The sequence below is a fragment of the Cyprinus carpio genome, chromosome A14 (assembly GCF_018340385.1).
Source record: "Cyprinus carpio isolate SPL01 chromosome A14, ASM1834038v1, whole genome shotgun sequence".
Taxonomy (NCBI): domain Eukaryota; kingdom Metazoa; phylum Chordata; class Actinopteri; order Cypriniformes; family Cyprinidae; genus Cyprinus; species Cyprinus carpio.
In genome coordinates this window covers 19,818,764-19,837,291 of record NC_056585.1, presented here as the reverse complement: position 1 = coordinate 19,837,291, position 18,528 = coordinate 19,818,764, and the positions used below count along the sequence as shown (strand labels likewise).

The window sequence follows — 18,528 nt, the reverse complement described above, 5'->3', positions numbered from 1 at the left end:
TTTGCAGAATGAAGGTCAAACACAAGTAACTGTTTGTGACACATTTATTGCCTCTAAAGAGGAGAGGTTTACAACACATGAAGGGAAAATCAATCATAAATCCCCAGGAATCAGTACCATAAAACTGTGGCTGCCATCGCTTTACAGGCTTCTTGGCACTGTCAGAGACTTTGAAGGATTGTGTCTGAAGAATGAATGTTTCTCTAATCTTATTTATTTGTTTGCTTGATCTTTTGCAGCAACAGACTGATGATGTGCCAGAGTGCCAATGCAATGTGGTCACGGTGGAGTGCCATGCTAGTGTGGATTTTCCTTCTTCTCTGTTGCTCTGCAGATGTAGTCAGCACCATCATCTACAAGGTGTCCGAGGAGCAGCCGCCCAACACACTGATTGGCAGCCTGGCATCTGACCAGGGCTTGCCAGACACAGGTCACCTTTACAAGCTCGAGGTGGGTGCCCCTTTCCTCCGTGTGGATGGGAAAACAGGGGATATCTACACTACAGAGACACCGATTGATCGGGAGACTCTCAAGGACTGTCGCAATCTTTTTGAGGGCGATCCTTGTTTCCTAGAATTTGAGGTGTCTATTACAGACCTGATAAAAGGCACAGGACCTCGGCTCATCGAAGGCCGCATCGAGATCTTGGATGAGAACGACAACACTCCACAGTTCTCTTCACCTGTCTTGACATTGTCGATCCCGGAGAACACGCATGTGGGTGCGCTTTTTGCAATTCCTGTGGCCACCGACAGGGATTCTGGAAGCAATGGCATCGCCGATTATACGCTAACGACTGGCCCTGAAGCTGCCAACCTTTTCAGCCTGCAGGTGGCACAAGACTCAGATGAGAAATTGCCACAACTCATTGTATTGGGAAACCTGGATAGAGAGCAGCGAGATTCATATGACCTCAACATAAAAGTGCTTGATGGTGGCTCTCCACTCCGCCAGAGTAGTGCCCTTCTCAGGATAACCATTACAGATGCCAATGACAACGTGCCCAAATTTGAGAAGTCACACTATGAGGGTGAGCTCCCAGAAAACAGCCCAGTGGGTCATTCTGTTCTACAAGTAAGTAATTCGTTTTTTTTAGTCATACTTTCTATCTAAAACTAAACAAAAGTAATAACATGATGCTAGCAATGCTAAGGTTATGTCATATACAGGAAAATTATATATACTTTGAATGCATTGTAAGTCATGTTGCATGAAAATGCCTGTTGGATTCATCATAAAATCTTCTTCTTATTATATTTTAATTTAATACTTTTATACAGTGACTATGTATGTATATGTAATGTTTATTATATAAAACATGAATAAAGTAAAAAGATATATCAATATAATGTTTTTAGTGAATATAAACTATGAGCTCTGATTAAAGGGTAAATTCAATTAAAATTCAATACATCAAATAAATATTATTAGACTGCACATGTACACTTTCCTCTCTTATAAGGTTGTGACACAAGTGTCTCAGGAAACTCACCTGTAAGCAAGTATTATGCTAAACCTTTAAACTGAGCACTAAGTAATAGAGGAGCTGATTTGACAGCTTGGCAATAGAAGTGCACTCAAGCCCCACATACAGAGGCTGACAAGCGCTTGTAAATGGAAGTCTCAGTTATCCCGATGGGCTTTAGCCTCGGTTCCCACACAACAGGGTTAAAGCGGAAGAAATGGGAAAGCCAAATCATATTTTCACAGGCAATCGATTGATCCCTCACGGTCCCTTTAAACACAAGCTTTACAAAACAGGAGAGAAGTATTGACTGGCGGTGAGAATTACATGTTGAATTGTTGCGGAAACGAAAGCACTGCTAAGGTTAGGATAGCTGTGAAGGCTGGAAGCTTTCCAATATCAATCTGAGGCAAATGTCCAGGCAATTTTGTTTTTTTTTTTATTTATGACCGTTAATCTCTCAGTCAAAAATTAATCCATGCAACCAAGTTGTATTCAAAGAGGATGTCAGAAGACTTTATTTTCCTCTCAGTCCTCATAAGCATCCTTTAGAGCCAAAGTAAATAAGCAGTAGTGGTATTAAAAAAGCTTAACTTAAAATGTTGTAAATGTTGATGGAGTGTTTCAGCTTGCTCAGAGAAATGCTCTTCAAATACATTAAATGAAATGAATTCCCAGTTAGTATGGAGGATGAAATGGAGTGACTCATATAGAGTAATAATAATTTAAGCACCATGAATAATCTTATGACTGCTTCAGATAAAGGCTGTTCTATGTAATACATGGACTGAAACACCATGCATGTTTCATACACAGCCAAGGACAGAACGAGGAGAGGATGTATTAGGAACAAGGAAATCTTGATTGTTTGAATGCCTTAATCAAGCCACACTTCGACTTAGAACTGTTTAAAATTATTCCCAGGTTCAAGATAGACCAGAGAAAAAATATGTCAAAATCTTTGCCAAGACTGAGTAACTTAAGTGATGTATCAAATTAACTTCATAAAGCAAACTACAGCTAATTTTGTAGAATTTAACTGAACACAAAACACAACCTAATCATATTTACCCCCCTGAGTAAGTGCATTTCTCATTTCTCTTCTTATATATTGAAAATTGAATAGCAATCAATTCCCATTCATTATGGTATTACTAATTAGTGAAAACACAAGCTGTTTTCTAGAATCAAATGAGGTGTGCTTTGTTTTAAATTCCAGGAAAATTCAGTTAATTTATTAATTAGTCTGATGTAGTTCTTGGATGATCTTTGGGTCTTTTTAAGTGTGTAAAACATATTGTTGGCAATATGACCAAGCATTGTAATCCCTGTATTGACACTGATATGTAAACCTGTGATTATATAATCTGTTTTTGTAAATGAAATTTTCAGTGCTTTGCTTAGTTTCATTTTGTGTTGTATTGATTTAGGTGAAGGCCAATGACTCTGACATGGGACCCAATGGAGAGGTATCCTACAGCCTCCACCAGGCATCACCAGTTGTCCAGAGGCTCCTCAGCATTGACCGCAACACGGGCACCATTTTCGTCAAAGGCTTGGTGGATCGTGAAGATATTAGCATGCTCAAGTTCTACGTCCAAGCTAAAGACAATGGTCCACAACCGAAGAGCTCCAAAGCCCTTGTGACTATTACAGTGAAGGACCAGAATGACAATGCACCCTCCATCAGGATCCGGGGCATTGGCCTTGTGACGCACGAAGATGGTGTCGCTAACATATCGGAGGACATGCCTGTAGGCACAGCTGTGGCCCTGGTGGAGGTATCAGATCGTGATGAAGGTGAAAATGCAGTTGTGACCTGTGTGGTCGCAGGGGATGTCCCATTCCAGCTTCGTTCAGCTAGCGAAACAGGCAATGACCGAAAGAGGAAGTACTTTCTTCAGACAACCATGCTACTGGACTATGAACGGATCAAAGACTACAGGATTGAAATTGTGGCAGTGGACTCTGGCAACCCCGCACTATCCAGCACAAATTCCCTGAAGGTGCAAGTGACTGACATGAATGACAACTCCCCAGTCTTCTCGCCTTCTTTGTACGAGGTAGAATTTGCTGAGGAGAACCAGCCAGGTGACAAGCTTCTGGATGTGGTAGCCACAGATGCCGACAGCGGGACTAATGCAGAGCTGACATACAGGATCACTGGGGGATCAGTCCCCGAGGGACTCTTTGAAATTAACCCTAACACAGGAGAAGTGCGTGTCATGAGCCAGTTGGACCGTGAACAATTAGATCACTATCAATTTCTAGTTGCAGCAGCTGATAAAGGTGTACCAAGCTTGAGAGGAACTGCCACTGTTGTTGTTAAGGTTCTCGACAGGAACGACAATGACCCTAAATTTATGCTTAATGGTTACAGCTTTTCAGTCCAAGAAAACATGCCACCCCTTAGTCCTGTTGGAATGGTAACAGTCAACGATCAAGACGAGGGCGAGAATGCTCGAGTTCAACTTTCTGTAGAACCAGACAATGGCAAGTTTATGATCCAAAATGGAACGTACACTATACTTTCAACTATTTCCTTTGACAGGGAAAAGGAGAGCACCTACAGTTTCCGACTTAAAGCTGTTGACGGAGGTGATCCACCACGTTCTTCATATGTTGGCATTACCATTAATGTTCTTGATGAGAATGACAATGCTCCATATGTCACCAAGCCCTCAAACTCTTCATACAAGTTCTTGGATCCCCGCACCAGCCCAGAAACCCACGTAGAAAGTGTTGAGGCAGAGGACATGGACATTGGTTTAAATTCAGAGCTGGATTTCATTATAGTAGGGGGCAACCCGCATGGATTGTTCCGCATCTCTTCAGAAGGTGAGATTACGTTGGCTAAAGAGTTCACATCCAAACACATTGGTCTCCACCGTCTGGTGGTAAAAGTTAAGGACAAAGGCACGCCCGCACGCCATACGACTGCACTGGTTCACGTCTATGTCAATGAGACCATCGGCAATGTCTCCCACGTCGAAGGACTTGTTGGACACAGTCTTTATACGCCACTTGAAATGGACATTGCAGGAGATCCTGATTATTCTCGAGACCAGCATAGTAACATTATTTTTGCAGTCTTGGGTGGCTTTTGTGTGGTCATTCTAATCATTGCAGTGGCTATGATCATCAGGCATGTCGTACTAAAGGAGAATAAAAGTGGCTACCAGGCAGGCAAGAAGGAGACCAAAGACCTATATGCCCCCAAACCTGGACCTAAGAGCAACAAGAACAAGAAGGCAAAGAAAAGCAAAGCTCCAAAGCCTGCCAACCCATCTGAAGAGGATGAGGGGGGGAGTCTTCAAAAAGGCCTAAAGTTCAACCTCATAAATGAAAGTGTCAACGATAGCCCTAGGATTCACCTGCCGCTTAACTACCCCCCTGGGAGCCCAGACCTAGGGAGACACTATCGGTCTAATTCTCCTCTGCCATCCATTCAGCTCCAACCTCAGTCACCTTCTGCCTCAAAGAAACACCAGGCAGTGCAGGACCTGCCAGCAACCAACACCTTTGTAGGAACCGGGGACAACAACTCAACAGGCTCAGACCAGTATTCGGATTACAGCTACAAGGCCAACTCTTCAAAATATAGCACCAAACAGGTAGGAGACGACTTCGAAAGCATGGCACCGTACCACAGCACAGGGTACCAAAGCCCAGGGTACCACAGCACAGGGTATCACAGCAACGAGTATCGCAGCAACATTGAGTGGACTGATGGCATGTATTATGGGCTGGAACTGAATGAATGTCAAAACAAAGCTGCACTGATCACAAACCATGCACATCATTGAAAGATCTGATTGTTTTATTTGTCATTTTGACTTAATTTAATTAATACTCATTTAGATGAAGGAGACAATCCTACACAGTCTTATTTCCCTTTTTATTTTATTTGAGAGGGTCATTTTCATTTGGACAGTGTTAATAGATGAATAGACCTGCTTTCAATATCCTTTGCAACACATTTTTGGATATAATAACCTTCTGACCAGAGGGATGTGCCTTATTTTTTTTTAGCTTTGCTCTAAAAGACAACAAATAATAGCCATTATTGTTTTCATATTTTTTGTTAGGCTAGCTTTAGGTAATTGCACAATTGTTAGTGTCAAAATGATTCTAGAAAGTAAAACATTAACATTATTTTTTGTATTAAAAAAAAAACAAACAAACAAAAAAAAACTCTGTGCACTGCATAATTTAACATAAAAAGGAAGGTTGGCAAAGTAAGCTGAACATATTTGAACGTTTCCATGGCACATTTTGGCGGGCATTATAACATTTCTTTAATTATTTAGACCTTGTTTAGTTGGAGTTGAAGTGGGTTATTTTTACAGATTAATGACGGTAATACCCCAGTTCTTTCTCAAGCTTCATTGATTGCACACGCAAAGAGTGCCTTATTTTTGTTACGTATACAACTAAGTGGAATGGCTTATTGTAGATTAATAATCAGCTATAAACGTCAGAGTGTGCCATTGAACATTGTTAAATTATTAACTGTGGAATTTTCTACCAGGCTGTGAATAATGTCACGTTCACTGTAAATAGAAAACTACTTGACATCAAAACTTAATCACCTTTCTCTGGTACTTTTCTGTAGTACTGAACAAGAAAACCAAAAATGAGTACCATTTGTCTTGGACTGTATTAGCAAACCTTTGGAGACAATCATTGAAAGTTTTTTTCTTTTTTTTTTTTGGTCATGCAAGTTGTATATTGTAAATGTTAATAACCAACTATATGTGTGGTGGTGTGTGTGTCTGTGTGCGCGCGTGTGTGTTGAAAAATGGCGATGGACAGCTTAAATAGCTTTATATAGAAGAATTTGCTTAATTCATTGTTAACACACCACACTTTTCTTAATACCAGATGTGTAAATAGAACCAACCAGATAGATATTAGATCTCAGCTGCTTTTATAGTGGTTCAATCCTCCATTTTGTACATTTGAAATCTGGTTCTAAGTGATATGTGTCTATATTTAAAGCAATAATCGCTTGTGATGTTATTCTGGAAAGATGCAATGTTGAAAGGATGTCCTGCAGGAGCAGCTAGTTTACACATAACACAGCACACAGACAAGTTCAATAGGACTCTTTGCATTCTGTGATGAGTGTGTATCATCTTTGGAACTGTATTTAAAGCTGCAGACATCCCCATTTCTGTTTAATTTTGTTGTTTGTTTCTGTTGATTTGCAATTTGTATTTTTTACAAGTAAAGCAAGTTGGCGTTCAATAAAACTTTTGAGAAGGTGTTACATTGTGGATTTAATGTTAAACAGAAACAGTGCATTGAAATTACTCACCAGGGGACATGAATTCTTAAGGTACAGTATTTAATTTCCATATTCCCATTTTTATGTATGACATTGCCATTTTTATACATTTTACCAGTAAACATTCACTTTTTACTTACTAACCGACACCATAAAAATGTCTACTTCAAAAACTATTTAAAATTCTCTTGGTGCCAGGTTGATGCGCTTGCATTACTGCAGCTGTTATTTTAAGCTCCCTATGTCAATAGCTAGACAAATGGATTGATTTTGGTTTACTATTCAGCTAGTTTAGTTTTATAGTATTCATAAAATGCAAAAAAAGGCTTATGTGATCCACATCTTAACACAATTAATGACACATTTACAGCACTGCTCCTCTGGGATCGAGCCTAACACTACTCAAAGTTACTGAGCTTTACAAATGCATTCATATGAGTATATGAATACATAGAGTTTTTGTTTTTCTCATTCATGCTGCACATCACAAGAACAAAATCATGTTCTAAGTGGATTTGAGCAGTGCAGACTTAGCGTATCCAAATGACCCTAGAGAAAAGTGAGGTGTGTTGTACAGGTCCTGTCAAGCAAATGCCTTTTTTTGGGTCCCATCTTTAGATTTGAGGAATAGGATCAAGGGATGGTTGTCAGAGGTCTTGTTAGGTTTTTTGTACTATTCGATTGGCTTCTTGTATGCCCGCAGCTAATCTGGACCCCCTCAAAAAGACACGCACACACACACACACACACACACACACAGCCTTTCCTGCCACTGCCGACCATTTAAATTCTAGCAGTGTCCGTGCTTCTTAAAAGCTGTCGATTTTGCCCTCAGCTTGCACCGTCACCATGGCAACGGACTGACCAGTGTATGTTGTATGCTGACTCACAGATTGTTCTGAGTGCAGGTGGGGGGAGACAAAGAAAAAAGAGAGAATATGAGGGATCATAGAGGGATGAATAGAAAGAGGGCATGATAAAGAGAAAAAAAAGATAAATGTGGTCGAAAAAACAAAACTGTCATTTTACACCATTATTTCATGTACTCATGGTGCTTCATGTTAATGGAAGAAACAGGGCATTTATTTGTTCATTTGGTCACATTCCCTCCTGTCATTGGTTAGTACTGTCCACTTTATCATCCTTTTCATGAAAATCTACTTGTATTGAATATTACACTCTACTGTACCTTAAGTTTGTCATTGTCCCTGTGATTTTCTCTGAACAACAGAAATCCAAAGAAGGGGATAATGCAGCCTTAAACCAGTTCCTATATGTGTATGCATAGGATTTTATTTTTATACATTGTCTGGAATGGAATATCTAACAAGGAAGCAAAGTTATCTATAGCCTACATATTTGTAAATTCTAGCATACCTTCATGAGAGTTTCAGCTTAGTGTGCTTGTTTAGCCTCCACTCGTTTCTCCTGGTCGTAGAAACTTCAGTCGGAGCGTGATTGTGAATAAGCGAATATCGGCTTGATGTCCGTCCTTTTATGTTTCCATGGTTTAGGAAAAAAACAAGAGCTGGTAGATAAAACAAGAAGCTGCCCATTTCTAAGTTGTGTCCCTTTTTCTCTGTCTCATGTGGTGTGGTCTTGTGACTGTAACTGTTACAGAGTGAGAATCTATTTTGTAAAGTGTAAAGTCAATTAGGCAAAACAGTTCTGTGGTCCAGGCTGCGGTACAGCAGCTTCAAGTCACCCTTTAGCAGTCTGTGGCTATAATAGTATCTTTATCTCAGCAGTCTGTCCACCTTTCTCTCCTTTAAATAAGCAAATAAGTGCCTACCATTGCTTAGTGGTTAATCAGGTGGAACAAACTCGCCAGTAATAATCGTGACTCATCAGGAGAGAATATAGCTGAGGGGAGAAAGAGGAAAACAAAATTGTTTCAAAGGACCTCTGAAGGAATATTAAACAACCAGCTTCATTTGCATTATTCAGGTGTTGTCTTTGACAATGCAAGGCTAATTAAAATAAAGAGCTTGTTAATTGTGATGATGGCCCTTTTCCCTCCCTTCTCCCACCTTGACTTGACTTTGTTGACACATAGATAAGATGGAGAATCATTAGCTTTGCTGTCTCTAACACCTGCAAAAAGCCCCAGACTGATAGCATCTTTTGTGTGAATTTTACGGGGGGGATTATACAGATTGGTGTGATGCTACTAAATTGCACATGCTCTTTGCACACCAACTATTTTACATGATTTTTAATACTATTTCTGCCACATAAGAAAAAGTCATCATTTGGTAATCATAATCATGATGTAGAAAGTTGAAATTGAGGTACTAAGTCATAATTGACCTATCGGTAAGCCCCGCCCCCCTTAGTTACTGTTACTCCTTCAGACAAACAAACGCAGTTGCTGTCTTACAATGACAGCTGTCAGTGTGAAAACCTTGTCCCTATATCTTTTTGATACATTTTGGACACAGAAGGATCAGCATTCAAGTGGGACTTAAATATGCCATGGAGGGATATATAAAATATTTTAAAATAAAGCGAGTGTTTACAGATCACAATTTAAGCGGGAGATGCCTCATGTTACGTTAGTCATGATGGCAGATAACAACATCCCGGATCAACACTGTTCATGTATTGCAGGGTACGATTAAAGTAATTTACATTTAACCAGTTTAATATAAAGAGACAGTGAAATGTAGACCTTCGTTTAGGTGTTTTTTCCCTACACTGTACAAGATGCAAGAACAGTCCGCTATTTAGGTTATTATGGACTCACTAACTTTAACATTTGCTAGTTTTAGCCAGAGATACCTTGCTAAAACACAAGATGACATTAACGTTCTTCTTGAGCAGATGAAAATTGTAACTTAATGAGAGTATGACAACCAGAAAACAAATGTTTTTGTCTTCATTTTGGATTGGGGGTGAATGCTTTGGGACATTTTGCTCAGTTTTGTTTGGGTTTAGGAAATAGAATAAAATAATTTCCATTGCCTATCCTCTCTGGATACCCAGAATCACTGTTACAAGTACCCCAGGTACATCATTTTTTTTCCATTTTTGAAGCACAATCCCCATAAAAATGATGCAAGCTTTGGGTCTTCCAGTGTTTCTCTATGGCGCTGAAACCTACAGAGTTCCGCTCCCTGTGCAACTAATTCTCGACTGCCATTGGCTAATCTGCATTCGAGGGGCGGGGCTTACCAATAGGTCAATTACAAGATGACAAATCCAAATGGACATAAATAGAGATTTATGGATGAATGTGGAAACTAAGATAAATGTTATGCTGAATGTTATAGCGTTAAGTCGAAGTTATGAAATACTAAGTCACATGAGATAATAAGTCAATGAGATTATGTAAGTCAGTTATGAGATAAAAGTCATAATTATGAAAAAAATATTTGACTCCTCACTGTCAATTATTTTATATCATAATTATGACTTATTACCTCAATTCTGACTTTTCATCTCATAAATAAGATTTACCAAAGTATGTTTTTTGTTTTTTTTGTTTTTTTTTTGTCCATATGTGGCAGAAATTGGCTTTCATAACCATTGTGGAACTGGCCATTCCTGTCACTACGGCCAATCGTTTGAGTTTTGTTGTAGGAAGGGAAGAAGGAAGGATGGAAGAAAGGAAGGAAGTGACTATGACATTTCTTGTGTTTTGAGCTTTCCTTCAGGTTTTGTTGAGGTGTGGAAGGCATTGCCATTCCCTGAGTTTTACTGAGAGGAAATGAATGAAATGGAAGGAAGGAAAGAAAGAAAGGACACTGCCATTTGAGGTTTGAAAGTTTTTTTGAGGAAAGAAAGGAATGAGTTGTGGATAGCCCTGTTATTTCACTTCTCAATAGTGTTTGAGATGTGAACTTAATGAGACACATAACTAAGCTTGTCTTTTTGTTTGTGTTGGCCCATGACACACTGTTGTAATATTTTAATTAGCTGTCAGGGCCTTTCATAACAAGGTTTTTTTTTTTTTTTTTTTTTTTTTTTTTTTTCAGGCTTGTTGTGCCCTACTACTAAATTTTAAATGGCGTAATACCATGAAGATGTCACTTATTACATTGCTTAAAATTCTGGCCCCTTAGCGCCTCTATGTTACTGCTGTACTTGTTTCACAAAATGCGTCACCCGTCCTGTGGGCTTAAATCTGGGACAACAGTGGCAGACAGGTAGATGGCCATTTTGACGCACGCACAAAGGAGTGTTTTTACCTCTCTGTAATCAGTGAATTCCTAAGAGTACAAATCACTCAGCGAAGGAAAATTACTATAGCCTTGCTAGTGTGTTTGTGAGTCACAGTGAAGGCATGTGTGCAAGCCCTTCCAGTTCTCGGGGGAAAGATAAGGAGACATGCATGCACAAAGGTAAGCAGGAACACAAAGGTTCCTCTGTGTGGAACTCTGATGTTCCCTGTCAGAGCCTCTCTCATTAAGGAGCCTGTCTCTGGGCTCACACTACAACCCGACATCAAGGTCGAACACATTAGCTCTCATTTAGCTCCATTATCTAGATTATCTGAGCTGATCTAATGATAAGTATTAGCAAGGTTCAACTTTGTGGTCAATGTTAAAGAACTAGCTGAGTGTCAGTTGTTGCTTGGTTTTGATGAGGCCTCATATGCAGCCATATGGCTCTCTTGGGGCATATGTGTACAATTATTTTAATGGTCTCTGATTAGTGTGTTAGGACATGCTAATTGGGAAATATTTCCGGTTAGCCTTCAGGGCAGCTGGATGGAGCACAATAGAGATGCTAGATTTCTAACCAAAAGTTAGAAACATAGCTTTTTGCAAATTCAGTGTTTTTTTTTTCCTTAGAGACAGAAAACCCCATATTCACACATGTATATCTTCTAGAGAAAATGTCTTATAAATGTTTCGAACTTTCATCAGATTTGGCAAGTCTCAATCTGAACTCAAACATTTCTCGTCATATACTCAAAAGTCTTAGCTATTCTGTAGAACTATATAATTAATGTGGATACTCTTACTTCCCTATACCTAAACCAGCCTAAGCTTGTCTTTTGGCCAGTTTTAAAGGGGTTTTGGGCACTTTTCAGTTGGTCTGGCCTGCAAAAAAGGCTGGAAGACCATAATAAACTAGTTAAGACCATCAAAGCAGTTTAAGCTGATTTAAACAATATGCAGATATCATTATATATACAATACTGAATTTGAGGCAGAAATTATTACAGTCTTAAGTTTCACATTATCCTTTAGAAATCATGCTGATTTGGTGTCCAATTATTATTGGTGCTCAATTATTAATACAGGTTTTTATTTTTATAATTTCTGAAAACATTGCTAAATATAATTCTTTGTTTCGAAAGAACAGCATTTATTTGAAATAGAAAAGTTTTATTGTCACTTTTAATTTAATGCATATGTATTACTTTATATTAAATCAAGCTTTTGAATAGTAGTTGACCAAAAGCTATGAAATGTTTCTTGAGCATCAAATGAGCATATTAGAATGATTTCTAAATGATTATGTGACACTGAAGACTGGAGTAGTGGGTGTAAATTACATTATTTATTTAATTATTGTAAATATATATTTAAAATAAAATATATATTTCTTTTTCCCAGCATAGTTTGTAACCTACTGTGTGAAATGCTTCAGGTTTTATTCCTACTTAGGACATATATGGATTAAGTTAAATTTGAGACAAAGCTGACGTCCATCAGGTCTCCTGAGCTATGAACTGAGCATTTAAAGTTGTCCTCTGGGGTCTTCTCAGGCCGATAAAGGCCCAAGCAGTGCATAAAATGTTTCTCTTTATCTCCCTTTCTCTTGTTCTCTCCCCTGTCACTTTACTCTTGTGGGCTGTCATTGTTTCTGGGCGAGGTGTCGTGTGCTGTGTGGTGACTGCACTCTTTGCCTGTGCAACTGCAAAATCCGATTGCTACTCCACTTCTCTCCTCCCAGGAGGCCCATTCACACACCCTGGCATTGTCAGGCAACATCTGCTGAAATTACGCCTGGCTGTCCCCCTCCTGCACGCACATACATACTCGCTCTCCGCACAGACGTTGATAGAGTCCATCTTTATAGGTCCTGACAACAGATGAATAAACTCGCTTGTGCACGCTAAACCACTCGCTCAGACAAATACACACACGCAGATGTGCTCGGCTGCGTGGACAGAAATTAGCCTCATAATCGTAAAAACGAACATGAAATCCAATCAAACCCTTCATGTGTATAGTCAACAGAGTTTAATCCCTTTATTTATGCATTTGCTAGCTCTAAAAAAAAAAAAAAAAAAAAAAAAAAAAACCGGCCTTCACTTTGCTTAGCCATTAAGAGAATTTTAGTCCAATGATGTTACAGAGATTTGCATGGTGTGTGTTTATGGCACATTTAGCGTTCTGCCTCACTGCTCTGCTCTTCTGCCTCATAAGGCACTTGCTGTTCGCTGTCTACAGATCTGTTTTTAATTTCACAGTGAGGATACAGAGAGAAAGAGGCAGCAGTGCAGTGTGCACATCTTTACATTTGTCTATACCTTACTAAGCTGTTGCTTGGTCACCCACTGAAAAAGGCCAGTCCAAGCTGTTTTGTAACATAATAAATGTCACTTTTGATCAGTTGAATTCGTCCTTGCTGGATAAATATGAACAGAGCTAAAATGGCCGTAGGTGATTTGGCTTATATCTCTAGTAAATGGCAGTGACAGAACAGTTGTTTTTTAGCATAACAGCACACACACTTACATACCTTCACTCTTACAATCTGGACCCGCATAGAAAGGCGTAAACATGTTGCCGACAGGTTAATCGATTTCGCAGTGGTGAATGTAAATGTGTGTAAAGTGAATTGCTTTGTTGCTTGGTCCTCTGAGCACAGGGTGGGGCCTTAATGACCTTTGACCTGCGCAATGGTCTCCAGTACATGTTGCAGACATCTCTCGTGTCTGTGCCAGGCTGTTAGCAGGTGGCACGGATCTGCCAAGGCGTGTGCTCACTGACCTGTGCTATAACCCCCAACACTCACCGTCTGTGTGTGGGTGTTTATGCGAGACTGATACACAAAGAATCTGCTGCCCTTTTGTGCTCCTCATAATGATTTTTTTCAGGTCTTTATCACAGGAAGCTATGTGATTGATGTCGGAGAGAAATTCTACTACTGTCTCTAGCATGTGGATGAAATCAGGCAAACTCTACAGCAGGAAGCATAGTAATGCTTACAGGATATGACTACTTAGATACATGATACTTGTGGGCTCCATACTTTTTCCATTAGGTACTATATCCTTTTTGTCCTCCTGTCTGTGTTTTCATTCCGATAAGGCACTAAGCACTATGTTGTTTCTATATTTATCAGTTAAATAAATTATTTGATAAAAAAAATATATATATTAAAACCACAGCTTGCAACAAGACATTTGATTATCCAATTTTTTTTTTTTGCATTTTGCATTTTGCTCGGCAAACTTACAAATATTTTCTTAAATCTGTATTTTTTTGTCTGCTAAAATTGAGTAAATAATGTTTTTTTTTTTTGTTTTTGTTTTTTTAGCTCAACATACATTCAGTCCTCATTGATTCAAAATTCCTTTTCAAATCAAATATTTCAAATTATTGGCCTTAATTTTGTTTTCACTTTTACTTTTTTTTTTTTTTTTTTTTTTTTTGATTGTGGAAAGATGTAAAAAGTATCACATTACGCCTAGTCAGGATGTGGTTTAAAGGATATAGTAAACTGGCCAAAGACAGACACTTTCTTTCCCATCCCACCCCACATTTCCCCACAAGATGAAACTGTACAGCTCATCTCTGACTTAAATTCTGTTGCAGACTCAGTAGACACTCACTTCAACTCCCTTCATCTCGGATCAACTTTTGAGTGACAAATGGCTGGACTGGGGCATCCGGGCATGTGATTTATTTGGTGTACCTTAGAGAAGCCATTAGTCATGTCTATATTTAACCTAGCTCAGCACTGGTGCCCACCTCTCATATGCCAACTTGGCAGAGAAAAGAGAAGAGATTGGAGAAAAAGAGTCAGAGAGAGAGAGAGCGAGCGAGCGAGAGACTGAAGATATAAAGTCTCATAGATAGGATGTAGAGTGTTCAACAGCCATCAGCACTACTGCCTTCATCAGCAGGGTGAGAATTGGTCTTGTGGTCGGCTGCCGTGAGAGGCAGGCATCGCTGCATACTGGTGTGTGATTGCAGTCAACGGGGGGTTTGTTAGAGGAATGAGGCAACGGGAAGGGAATCAGAGAGAGGTGGGACCCTGATGGGAGGGTTGATTTTTTATTTTATTTTTTTTCACACAGGAAAATGCATTTGGTGAGTGAATGAAAGAAAGTGGGCAAGAGAAAGGAGAAGGGGATGATTAAGAAAGAATGATTTATAAAACTGGAAGAGCTCAGTGAGTATCTTAATATCAGTACTCCCACCCACCCCTCCAAAATAAAGTCTTTTTTCATTGATAATCTATTATGCTTAGTATTGTGACAGTATCAGTCTCTTGAGAACCAGAGCAGTCAGTTGTTCAGCATTTGTGTGAATTAAATTAACCTGTTCTTCCATTTTTTTTTTTTTTTTTTCCCACAAGTTAGACATTGCTACAGCTTTTATGAACTTGCAAAAGAAAATGGTTTTGATTTTCAGTGGAAAAGCAAATTAAATTTTGTTCGGTTTCTTATACAAAGCTACCTTATTGCTTTAGAAGACTTGGAATGTAGTGCATGGGTCCTATGGATCATGTGTAATGTGTCTGCTGTTTTCTGTTTCTTTGTATTTTTGATTCACTGCCACCTAGATTTCATGAGTTGTCCTAATTATGTCATTCTTTTTACCTGTGTTCTAATTAATTATCTCATTAGTTCCTTGGTTTGGTCATGCTTAATAGTCCTTAGTGCTCTCTCAGTGCTTGTCGGTTCTCGTTGATGTAAACACATTGTTTATTTCTGTATCCCGTATTATAGTTATTAAAGTCAATTCTTTAGCATGTCACTTTGTCTTCATGAACTGTATAACAATGTGACATTATGATACTTTATGGTGCTTTTTTTGTCATTTTGGAGCTTGACAGTCGCAGTCGTCACTGACATGTATTGTATTGACAAAATGGCCAGCATGTTTTTCAATTAATATCAACTTTTGTGTTCCATATAACAAGGTCATTCAGATATAGAACAATTACGAGATTGCGTAAATTAGGACAATTGGTGATATTTTGTGAACTATTCCCATAAGGTGTAAGAGAGACGGTGAGATGAGTAAAGGAAGGGAAAATTAAGTTGGGGTTTCACTGAACACAAGAGGAAGTATCTCTCACTCGTCTATCGATCTCTCAATCTATCGGTCAATCTTTACCAGTCCCTGTGGGGGTCTTTTTCAGCCGCATGGCAGCACAGATCGACTGTGAGAAAGCGAACCTTCAATCTATACTCGCCATACACACACATAGTCAGACTTTTCATGTTTTGCTACAGCCAAAATTATTATTATTTGAGGTTAGAATGCAATGCACTACTGTTTAAATGTTAGACCTCTCTTATGTTCACCAAGAAAGCATTTATTTGATCAAAATACATTAAATTGTGAAATATTATTACAACTTAAAATAATTAAATAAATGTACAATTTAAATGTAATTTATTCCTGTGATGTCAAAGCTGAATTATCAGCAGCCATTACTCCAGTCATCAGTGTCACATGATCCTTCTGAAATCCTTCTGAAATGCGGATTTGGTGCTCAAGAAACATAATCAATATTATCAATATTGTTATCTAAGTTGAAAACAGTTGTGATGCTAAACATTTTAGTGGAAACAGTGATTTTTTATTTTAGTTTTTTGATGAATAGAATGCTTTGATGAATAGAACGTTCAAAAGAACAGCATTTATTTGAAACAGAATCTTGTGTAAATGTATGTGTTTACAATCACTTTTGATCAATTAAATATAGCCTTACTGAATATGAATATTAAATTCTTTCAGAAAAAGCTGTAGGTTGAGTCTAGCATTGTTACTCCACTTTCTATCGTTGTCTTGACAGTCATTCTGCGTCTTGTTTTCAGTCAGCTGTGTAAAGAGTCAACAATCAACTTGTGACTCATTTTGTCACAATGTTGAAAATCCTGTGTGAATACATTTATCATATACATTAAAAATGAATGTGGATGTACCTTTAGAGGTATACACGCCTTTTCAGATGTGACTTGTGCCAACAACAGTTTGCAGTTTGAGTGAGTGATTGAATACCTCAGGGGGAGATAAACACAGGGTCATAACCTCTTATCCCGGCCGTGAGTCGCTGTGCATGTGTGTGAAGTGAGGGATAGAGGGACAGCAGCAGCGCAGGTCTGTGCGGGTCATGGTCAATCCGCTCGTCCTTTTGCTTGACTGGATGCCACACTCAGAGGCCACTCGCTGTCTCACCGTTTGCTCTGTCTCTCAGTTTCTTTTCAAGTACTCAGAACTGGTGTACTGCTAAAAGTCACTTTCGCAGCATACCTTCTCAATTTGCTCTGTGTGGGCTCCGTTTTATCCCTCTTTCCTGCCATTACACCATTCCTGGCTTTTGGCCAGCTCCTTTTGTCCACACCCCCTCCCACAACTCTGGGACTGTCGACTTTCTAAAACAGACCACTTTTCACCAGATGCGGCCAGCCACAGGAGAGGATAGGAGACAGGACAGAAGAGTGGGTATAGCCTTGGGTCGTTCTGAGTAAGACTACAGTGGTTATGAATCACTTGGCACTGACAGGTTGGCTTGAGGTTTTAGGCTGACGAGTAGGAGGAAATAAGTTGTGAGTGTGTAAATAAGGCGCAGGATGAATGTAGATGTTTTACCATTATAAACACTCTGCTACCCTTCATTAATATTCCCCTTTTTCCGTTTCACATCTTGTATAATGAATAGCCAAGTGTATTTAAATTTGTGTTTGCGTGTGTGTGCGCCCACAGCTACACTTGTGTATGTGTGTGTCGTGTCTGCCCCGGGCCTCTGCAGATCACTTGAGCATACACCTGCCCACCATAACAGAAAGAGGAAGAAGACACTGTCCATCTGTTTATCCACAACAGATCCTCTCAGCTCATGCTGCATTCATGTGTGTGGGTGTGTGTGTGTGTGTGTGTGTGAGGCTATGAGTGTGTCAGATTAGCTCCAATATTCGTACTCAAGTCCAACCTTTTTGCCTCTTTTGTCATCTTTCAGTAAAGACATTTATAATGTTATACTTTTTTTTTTAAATTTCATTAAATTCTATTATTTTGAATTTGCTGTTCAATAATTATAACTGTTTCCCAAAAAAAAAAAAAAAAAAAAAAAAAAAAAGAAAAAAAAATCAATCAGCACTTTTTTGAACATTGATAATAATGAGAAATGTTTCTGGAGCAGCAAATCAGAATGATTTCTGAAGGATCATGTGACACTGAAGACTGGAGCAACGGCTGCAGAAAATACGCTTTGCCAACACAGGAATAAATTACATTTTAAAATATATTAAAATAGAAAACAGTTAAATTTTAATAATAGTTTACAATATATCTGTTTTTACAGTATTTTTGATCAAATAAATGCTTGCTTGGTGAGTGTAAGAGACGTCTTTCAAAAACTTTAAAAATCCAAGTTTTAACTCATTTGAACACCCCACCAACTGGGTATTTATTTATTTATTATATACATGTGTACAAGCAAAACTGTGGGAAAACTGACTTTTACCGTGACAGCAGAATATTGTGGCATAGTGTAGCATATTTTAGAGTATTGGTTGCAGTTTAGTAATGGTAGTAATGGTAGTTATGGTTTGATATTGTGTTTGGTTGGGTCT

The 18,528-nt window shown here is 38.8% G+C and overlaps 1 protein-coding gene across 4 annotated transcripts in view; it reads left to right on the top strand.

Annotated features, from left to right (window-relative positions):
- Positions 1-18,528, top strand: part of pcdh1b (protocadherin 1b) — a 151,022-nt gene that overhangs the window by 8,445 nt on the left and 124,049 nt on the right. For all 4 annotated transcript variants that reach the window (XM_042770165.1, XM_042770167.1, XM_042770168.1 and 1 more), the window contains 2 exons: positions 240-1,074; positions 2,896-5,079. In XM_042770165.1, the coding sequence (XP_042626099.1) occupies positions 250-1,074; positions 2,896-5,079 (3,009 nt within the window). In that variant the 5' untranslated portion in view covers positions 240-249. The remainder of the gene's footprint in view (positions 1-239; positions 1,075-2,895; positions 5,080-18,528) is intronic.